Genomic DNA, 8,502 nt, shown 5'->3' with positions numbered 1-8,502 from the left:
AAAGTGTTTTCTGGAAGTTTTTTCTGGTGTTCTTATTCTTGTAGTTTTATTAATAAACTTTATTTATTCCTTTGAAGTTTTAAGCCTGTTTTGCTCTTGTTCTAATCCATATCTCATAGGAAGAAATAAGTGAGTTTTCTAGTAATTTCTTTTAGTTACAGCTTTGAAACCATGACACTTACTCTATTCCTTATAAGCATCTTTTGCCCTTCTCATAATCCACATCTCACAGCAAGAAATGAATAAGTTTTCCAGTGATTTTTGAACTAATGCTTTAAAACCACGACAGGTGTAACAGGGAGGAGGAAATTGGGGCTGTCACTGCTGTGGTGTCAGAGAGAGTGGAACACTGGGGCTGTTACTGCTGTGGTGTTTGATATATTGACATTTTAAAAAAAAGAGAAACAGCTATGGAAGTTAAGGTTGCTGGAGGCTGATGGGAGTTTTTCCTCCTGGCCAGTACCTGGCCATTTCTGAGAACTGACAGTAGTTTTAACCATTGAAGAGTGACATCAACCTGTGAACACCACCCTTTAAACCTTAATCCCAGGAATTTCTCTTTCTCTTTGGTTTCTGGCTTTTGAAGAGGTCACAGGGCTCCGGTTCAGCCTCCTCCCCCCAGGTCTGACAAGGGCACGGGGGGAGCAGGGCTGGCCGGAGTTCTGTGGTTCCCGGCGGGGGATGGAGACTGTGAAGTGACAGGAGCCCCTTCCCAGAGGGAAGTACTCCCATCTGTACTACTGGACTGCCCTGACTGTCAGTCTTTGACTTCTTCAAAGGGTCATTGCTAAACAAAACCTTGGTTTTGCCTGCTGACATTGCTGGTCAGGCAGTGTCCCGGGAGATGCTCTTGATGGTTTCCTCTTTTCCTGGTCATGGCACTGGAGGAGGTCCAGGCCCAGGTGATGTCACTGAAGGAAATGTGCCCTCATCCCAGGGACGCTCAACACGGACTCCCCCAGCCCCTCAGTGCCCCGCTGCTGGTCACAGCAGCCCCTGCCTGGCTCCTGCCACCCACACTCTGGTCAGCCCTGCCTGCTCCTGGACATGGGGCTCAGCCAGGGCTGGTGCTGTGTGGGCTTTGCTGGTGGCACCAGCTGGACACTGGGGTGAGAGCTCCATCTCTTTATTGGAGCAGAAGAGCTGTGCTGGGCCCTGCCCTGGCAGGAGGGACCCACCTTCAGTCCAGGCCACAGAGCAGGGCGGGTCCCTTCAGGGACACAGGGCCTTGCTGTGGGTGCTGGCAGCATCTGCACAGCAGCAAGCTGGTAATGCAGCTGTGCCAGGGACATTGGGCAAGGGCATGGAGATGTGAAATGTGTGGTGCAGGTGTCCCTGAGGGAGGTGTTTGGCCTTTCTTGTGAAGCTGCAGAGGGGCACCTATTGAGAGAGGAGATGGCTGAGGTCCCAGCTGCAGCTGGCACACAGGGACCCTCCTGCACAGCGGGAGATTTTCACTGTGCTCAAAGATTCCCTCTGAAGCCTAAGAGGGGAGCTTGTCAGAAGTCCCGAAAAATATCTGGGAAAAGGTCTTAGGTTAGTTGTTGAGACGAGGTACAAATCTCCAGCGGGAAAAGAGCCTCTCCAGTAGGCTGGGTGTTTTGGGGTGTCTTAGTTCTTCCTAGAATAAAGATTACCAATTGAATGCAATTTCAGTTTTTATTCTAGAAGTGTAAAATGTTCCAAGATTATCTGAATTCTAAAACTACCTTGAAAAATCCTGAACTACTATGGAAATAAGTAAAAAAATGTTTGTAGATTTCTTTCTACAAAAAATATTTCTAAATATTTCTAAAAATTTCATATTTCTAAAAATGAAAAGCAAAGACAAAACGCGGTTGCCTTTTCAGAATTCTAAAACTAATTTGAAAAATCCTAAAGAACTATGGAAATTGGGAAGACATATTTGGGGTTTACTTTCTACCAATAATAATTCTAAAGAGTTCTAAAAGTTTCTAATTTCTAAAAATGAAAAACAAAGTCAACATGGTGCCCCATGCCCGGCTGCTGCCTGCCCAGCCAAGGCTGTGGCCAGCCAAGCAGCTGTGCCAGTGCTGGTGGTACCAGCCAGAGCCCAGAGCAGAAGCCCAAAGGTGTTGCTCAAGCCCTTCCCTGGCAGGAGGGGCCCACATTCAGGCCTGGCCAGGCACCAGGGCCAGCACCTGCAGGGACAGAGGGTCCTGTTCTGGGTGGTGGCGGCACAGCAATAAGCTGATAATGCAGCTGTGGCAGGGACAATGGACACCGGCTTGGAGATGGAGGATGACAGGTGCAGGTCTCCCAGACTAACGTGTTTGGCAGGACATCTGGAGGTGCAGAGGTGCTCCTGTGGAGAGAGGAGGTGGCTGAGGCCCCCAGCTGCCGCTGGCACGCAGGGACCCTCCTGCACAGCAGGGCCCAGAGCGGCCAAGGCTCCCCAGCACGGCTGGAGCTGCTGGCACAGCTTGGCCCAGCTGGACAGCTGCCCCTCAAGGCCCCGGCGAGCAGGGGATGGCTCTGGGCAGGGTCCCTGGCCAGGAGCGGGCCCCAGAGCGCCTCTGCCTTTCAAGGGCAATCTCGTCCCCGCTCTTTCTCCTGCCCACCTTGCTTTGCCTCTGCCCGCTGCTCCTGGGGCTGCTCTTGGCCAGGCAGCCTCAGTGGGAGCCAGCACTGGCTGCAGCCCCAGCGGGGCTCCCCAGGACAAGGCCCCGCAATTAAGAGACCAATTAAAAGCCTGGGCAGCAGCAGAACTCTTGGCAGAGTTATTTGGACAACCACTGACTATCTACAGGTCCACAGCAGACTCACTGGGAATGTTTCTATTCTACAATAGACTTTCAAAAGAAGCTGTTTGAGGGAAAGATGAACAAAACACTCACCGTTTTGTCTTCCAGCAATACCAGATTCCAACACCACATAAAACGAGTAAATGCACCAAACAAATCAGGCCTGCCATTAATTCTGGCCAACAGCGTGTTCCCTGACAGAAACCTCTGCCGATGCCCTTCTGGGAATTGGGAACACGTGTTGTGGTGCCGGCTGCATCTGTGGGAGCAATGGGCAGTGAGAGCCCGTGCTGTGCTGCGCTGCTGAGCTGGCAGCATGGTGGGTATGTCCAGGATGTTCTCTGTTTCCCCCAGAGCTGGGACCTGCAGGCATCTTGTTGGCCCTTGGCACAGGCTGTGCCACCCAACAAAGCCCAGAAGGCCGGGAGCAGAGCCCGGGGGACAGCACAGCTGCTTGGGCAGTGGCTCCTACCAGGGACACAGGCCAAACCCATCCCTGAGCAGCCGCTGCCACCCCTGAGCCTCCCTTCTCCATGACATCTCTCCCAGCCCAAGGGGACAGAGCCAGGCCCTGTCAGGGTCCAGTGCAGCCCCTGCCCAGTTGGGAGCCAGGGCTGGCTGTGGCCCTGGGCTCGTGGCAGGGCTCCCGCTCGGGGCTGCTCCTGTGCCTTGGGCCTCTGGGCGCTCACGGCTACCTCTGGGAGCAGCTGCAGTGGGATAGATGTTGGTGCATGAGTCCCATTTCCCAGGAGCTGGAAACGAGCTCCAGAGGCCTGGAAGCCGAGGTGCCTCCAGCTTTGGCTGCTGCTGGGTCATGCAAGGGCCAGCCCTAGGGGAAGAGCTGCTGGCACACAGCCCCGCCAAGGGCTGAGCCCAGCACAGCAATTACCTCCTGTGTCTGGGCCTGTGCCTGGCATTGCCTTCTTTCCTGCCAATGAGCCACTGCTTCCTCTGGGAAACGTCTCCACCTGCATGGTCTTTTGGTCCATCCCTTGAGAAAGGAAGAGGCACAGCTGAACCAGATGGAGAAGTTCTTGATTTGGGTGCTGGCATTTTCAGGACCTCATGCTTGCCAAATATGGGGATAAGGTTCAAAAAATGCCTTGGCTTTTGGGCCAGGGCCAGGGCCCTCCCTCCTCCAAAAAGCTGCCAATTCTGAGCAGTAGTGAGGGGATCGTGCAGGACGAGGGCACACACGTGCACGGCTCTGTCCTGACACCTGCAGCGATGCTGCCCTGGCTGAGCTTTGGGCTCTGAGCTGGCAGCTCTCCCAGGGGGAAAGGCCTTCACCTACCCTCGCCATCTCCCAGAGCCTCAGTCCTGGACGTGGGTTGGGAAGCCAGATCACCTTCAGCAAGAGGCTTGGCTGCAAGGAAAGGCAGGACAGAAGAGCTCCCGTGGATCTGTAGGAGATCCTCAGGCTCCCTGGGGCTGGCAAAGGAGCTGCACAAAGCCCAGCCCAGGGGCAACAGCCCCTTCCCTCTCTGCTCCTCTCCGTGGCTGCACAGAGCACATGGAAGGAGACACTGACATTGCACACAGGTAGAAGATTGACAGCTAAATGCTCCTTCCTCCCACTGACAGCGATGCTGGGGGATCACTCAGGGCTCCAGAAGGGAGCAGGGCAAGGCTTCCAGAATCCTTCAGCCCTGAGATTATGTTAAGGGATATGGCACATGAGTGAGCTCTTGCCTCCTTGACATTATTCCATCAGGAAAAGCACATTGAGAACTTGCCTCCAGCATTCTCCAAGTCTTGCCAGCTGTCATCTAGCCGGGCTTCCAGATAATCCATGTCCTGATCCCAGTCTAGAAGCCAGTACAGATCAGAACCACGTCCATGGTGCGCTGGGATCCACTTCTGCCTTGGGGTAGTGGGCACTGCAAGGGGTTTGGGTTAGATCGTGAGTACCAGATGTCAGTGGACATGGCCAAAGCTGCAGAGGGGCCTGGGGAGCTCTGGGCTGGCTCTGGTCACTCTCCACCCTCTTTGCAGTCCCTGTGCAACATCCCTGGTGGGGAGTGACAGGGCCAGAGCAGAGGTCCTGGCTGCTGAGACAAAGGAGAAGGCAGAGGGACATGGACCCACCTTGTCCTCCCTGCAGCATTTCCTTCAGCATTTGTTTCATGGGTTTTGATGGCACATGGAGTTTCTGGTGTCCTGCAGCTTTGTTCTTTCCACTTGGAGGACCTTAAGAGAAAACAGTTCCCCTTTGCAGGAATGGATCCCAGAAAAGCAGTGCTCAGCCTGTGGGGTCAGGAGGGACACACCACTCACCCCTGCGATGGGAGCCGGGCTTGCGTACAGTTACCAACCCAGGAGCTGGGAAAGTCCTGCCTGCAGACACACCTGTAACTCAACAGCCAGAGAAGCTTCTGTCACCTCTGCTCATCTGCACAGGCAGCACTGAGCCACGGGAGAGGTGAGGGGAACGCGATGGGCGAGGGCACACACGTGTATGTCTCTGTCCTGACACCTGCAGTGGTGCCAGGACATTGAAACTGCTTATTCTGCCAGGAAAGGACCATTGAGAACTTACCTCCAGCATTTCTCAAGTGTTTCAAGCTATCATCCAGCAGGGCCTCTGGATAATATAAGTTGTGATTCCAATCTAGAAGGGAGCCCAGATCAGAACCCTGCCATGGTGTGCTGAGATCCCCTTCTACTTTTGACAACTGGGCACTGCAAGGGTGTCAGGTAAGACCCTGGGTGCCAAATGTTGGAGGACAATGGCCAAAGCTGCACAGGGGCCAGAGGACCTCTGGGTTGGTGTCTGGTCACTCTCCAAGCTCTTTGCAGTCCCTGTGCAACATCCCTGGTTGAGGTGGCTGGAGCAGCCCAAGGCCCATTGGGGCTCTCTCACGGCTACAGCTGAAAGTCTTGCTAAAGCAATGGGGAAAAACTGCAGCAGGCAGTTGCACAACTATCCCTCCCTCACTCCTGCCCTCTCTCCCTCCCTTCCTACCTTCCTCTCTGTCTCCATCCCTCTTTTCCCTGGGACAGCTCTCCCAGCCCAAGGGGGCAGAGCCAGGCCCTCTCAGGACACACTGGAGCCTTGGCCTCCCCCTCTGCCCATTCCCCACCCTGGGCACCCCTTTGCAGTTGCTGCCAGGTTTTGGGACGTGTCTCCCATGGATGGACCCCAGCAGGACTGCTCAGTAGCCGAGTGCCCTGAGCCTGCTGGGGATAATTCCTCTGGGCTGTGCCGGTCTTGGCCGGGCTGTGCCTGCACTGCCAAGCAGCAGAGATGGCAGCTCAAGCCTCAGCAGGGCTCAGGCCCAGAGGCACAGCAATTACCTCCTGTGACTGTGCCTGGCATGGCCTCCCTTCCTGCAGCAGAGGCTGCCCATGGGCCACTGCTTCCTCCGGGAAACGCCGCCTTCAGCACAGCCGCTCTGTCCACTTCTGCAGAAAGGGGCAGCTGGATCAGATGGAACCATTCCCCACTGGGGAAACTTCAGGAGGCAATGCTTGTCAAAGGCATGGTTAAGGATCAAGAATCCCTGAAAATTTTTTGGCATTGGCCAGGGCCTAACCTCATCCAAATAGCTGCCCTTTCTGATCTACCTGGGGACCAAGAAATTGAAGGGGATCTCAGTGTGAGCATGACCCCTGCTGCACTTTGGGCTCCCTGCCTGCTGATGCCAAATGCCTTCCTGCAGAGGCTGGGGAGAAGCTGCAGCCAGGCCAGGCTGGGAAACAGCCTTGCAGGCCATGAAAGCAACAGTGGGGCAGCGAGGCTGCCATGGATCCGCTTCCTGCTGTGCAAAGAAAGCCCCTGGCTGCTGAGTCTCAGGAGAAGGCAGAGGGACATGGACCCACCTTGTCCTCCCTGCAGCATTTCCTTCAGCATTTGCGGAGTGATTTTGGATGGCACATGGAGTTTCTGGTGTCCTGCAGCTTTGTTCTTTCCACTTGGAGGACCTTAAGTGAAAATAGTTCCCCTTTGAAGGAATGGATCCCAGAAAACCAGTGCTCATCCTGTGGGGTCAAGAGGGACACACCACTCACCCCTGCGATGGGAGCCGGGCTTGCGTACAGTTACCAACCCAGGAGCTGGGAAAGTCCTGCCTGCAGACACACCTGTAACTCAACAGCCACAGAAGCTTCTGTCACCTCTGCTCATCTGCACAGGCAGCACTGAGCCATGGGAGAGGTGAGGGGATCGCACAGGACAGGGGCACAAACGTGCACGGCTCTGTCCTGACACCTGCAGTGATGCTGCCCTGGCTGAGCTTTGGGCTCTGAGCTGGCAGCTCTCCCAGGGGGAAAGGCCTTCACCCACCCTCGCCATCTCCCAGAGCCTCAGTCCTGGACGTGGGTTGGGAAGCCAGATCTCCTTCAGCAAGAGGCTTGGCTGCAAGGAAAGGTAGGACAGAAGAGCTCCCATGGCTGTAGGAGATCCTCAGGCTCCCTGGGGCTGGCAAAGGAGCCACGAAAGGCAAAGCCCTGGGCCCAGCCCCTTCCCTCTCTGCTCCTCTCCATGTCTGCACAGAGCACATGGAAGGAGACACTGGCATTGCACACAGTTAGAAGATTGACAGCTAAATGCTCCTTCCTCCCACTGACAGCGATGCTGGGGGATCACTCAAGGCTCCAGAAGGGAGCAGAGAAAAATTTCCCAGAATCCTTTAACCCTCACGCGACCTTAACAGAAACAGCACATAAGTGAGCACTTTCCACCTTGACAGATTATTCTGTCAGTACAAGTAGCAATTCAGAACTTACCTCCAGCATTCTCCGAGATTTTCAAAGTCTCATTCACCACCGATCCCAAATAATTCAAGTCATGATCCCAATCTAGAAAGAAGCACAGATCAGAACCATGGCCATGGTGCGCTGGGATCCCCTTCTGCCTTAGGGAACCGGACACTGCAAGGGGTTTGGGTAAGGCTGTGGGAGCTAGATGTCAATGGACATGGCCAGAGCTGCAGAGGGGCCTGGGGAGCTCTGGGCTGGCTCTGGTCACTCTCCACCCTCTTTGCAGGCCCTGTGCAACATCCATGGGGAGGCAGCAGGACCAGCCCAGGGCCCCTGGGGACTCTCTCCCTCCCACAGAGGAAACCCTCCCTAAAGCCCTGTGGAAAACCATCCCCAACTCTTCCCAGGAGAAGGAAGTGCTGTCCCAGGAAAGGGAAGCCAGGCTGCGGGCTCACCTGCTCCCTGTGCTCGCTGTGGAGCAGCCTGGGCAGCCCTGTCAGGCAGGGCCACTGCCAGGAGGAGCAGGAGGAGGAGGCGCAGAGCAAAGGCCATGGTGCCTTGCCCTCTGCCAGTCCTGCAGCTCTTGCTGCCACCACTGTCCTGACACCGCTGTCCCAATGTCAGCACCGCTGCTGCCGCCGCCGCTGCTGCCGCAACAGTCGTGGTCAAGGACTGACTGCTCGGTCCTCGTGGTGCTGTGCAACCACGGGGCTCTGGGACCTCTGTGACCTCAGAGCCTGCTGTCACCTCAGCCTGCTGTCACCCCACAGGCTGCTGTGACCTCATGGCCAGCGTGGAATTGTGTGGGGAGTGGGATCTGCCTTCTTCACCAGGGAGCTCATCCTGCCCAGCAGCTCTGTCCAAGGGCTATGACAGGGTCCCAGCCCAGCTGATCTCACAGGCTGGGGGATGAAGGGATGGAGAGCAGCCCTGCTGAGAAGGACTTGTGGCTGCTGCAAGGAGAGAGGCTGGACATGAGCCAGCCATGTGCCTCCAAAGGAGGCTGCCCAGCAGCTTGAAGGAGGTGATTCCACCA

The 8,502-nt window shown here is 55.6% G+C and overlaps 1 protein-coding gene across 7 annotated transcripts; it reads right to left on the bottom strand.

Moving 5' to 3' along the window:
- Positions 1–1,645: 1,645 nt before the first annotated feature.
- LOC147646154 (uncharacterized) lies at positions 1,646–8,190 on the bottom strand. 7 transcript variants are annotated; one of them, XR_015281943.1, is made up of 14 exons: positions 7,922–8,190; positions 7,494–7,565; positions 7,051–7,122; positions 6,777–6,848; positions 6,588–6,689; positions 6,063–6,170; positions 5,305–5,376; positions 5,043–5,114; positions 4,854–4,955; positions 4,502–4,645; positions 4,060–4,131; positions 3,655–3,756; positions 2,859–3,472; positions 1,646–2,326 (listed from the first exon to the last, which is right to left on the bottom strand). XR_015281943.1 is itself a non-coding variant. In XM_086873871.1 (14 exons), exons 1-14 carry the CDS (start codon positions 8,016–8,018, stop codon positions 2,101–2,103), a joined length of 1,479 nt encoding a protein of 492 aa, XP_086729997.1. In that variant the 5' UTR covers positions 8,019–8,190; the 3' UTR covers positions 1,646–2,100. The 7 variants fall into 7 exon arrangements, 4 of the variants coding, with proteins under 4 accessions (XP_086729997.1, XP_086729998.1, XP_086730000.1 ...); XM_086873871.1 differs by having other exon boundaries at positions 2,859–3,024; XR_015281944.1 differs by lacking the exon at positions 7,051–7,122 and having other exon boundaries at positions 7,922–8,184.
- Between the last annotated feature and the right edge of the window lie 312 nt (positions 8,191–8,502).

This window comes from Cyanistes caeruleus, unplaced genomic scaffold (assembly GCF_971803275.1).
Source record: "Cyanistes caeruleus unplaced genomic scaffold, bCyaCae1.hap1.1 HAP1_SCAFFOLD_119, whole genome shotgun sequence".
NCBI classification, from domain to species: domain Eukaryota; kingdom Metazoa; phylum Chordata; class Aves; order Passeriformes; family Paridae; genus Cyanistes; species Cyanistes caeruleus.
Note: the sequence above shows the minus strand (reverse complement) of the source record. Positions and strands in the feature narration are given on the sequence as shown.

Coding starts and splice junctions, on each gene's coding strand:
- LOC147646154 (XM_086873871.1), bottom strand. CDS start 8,018: ATGGCCTTTGCTCTGCGCCTCCTCCTCCTGCTCCTCCTGGCAGTGGCC. Junction 6,849..7,050: donor GGCTCTGGGAGATGGCGAGG/GTGGGTGAAGGC, acceptor GTTGAGTTACAG/GTGTGTCTGCAGGCAGGACT. Junction 4,132..4,501: donor AGACTTGGAGAATGCTGGAG/GCAAGTTCTCAA, acceptor CTTTCCTTGCAG/CCAAGCCTCTTGCTGAAGGT.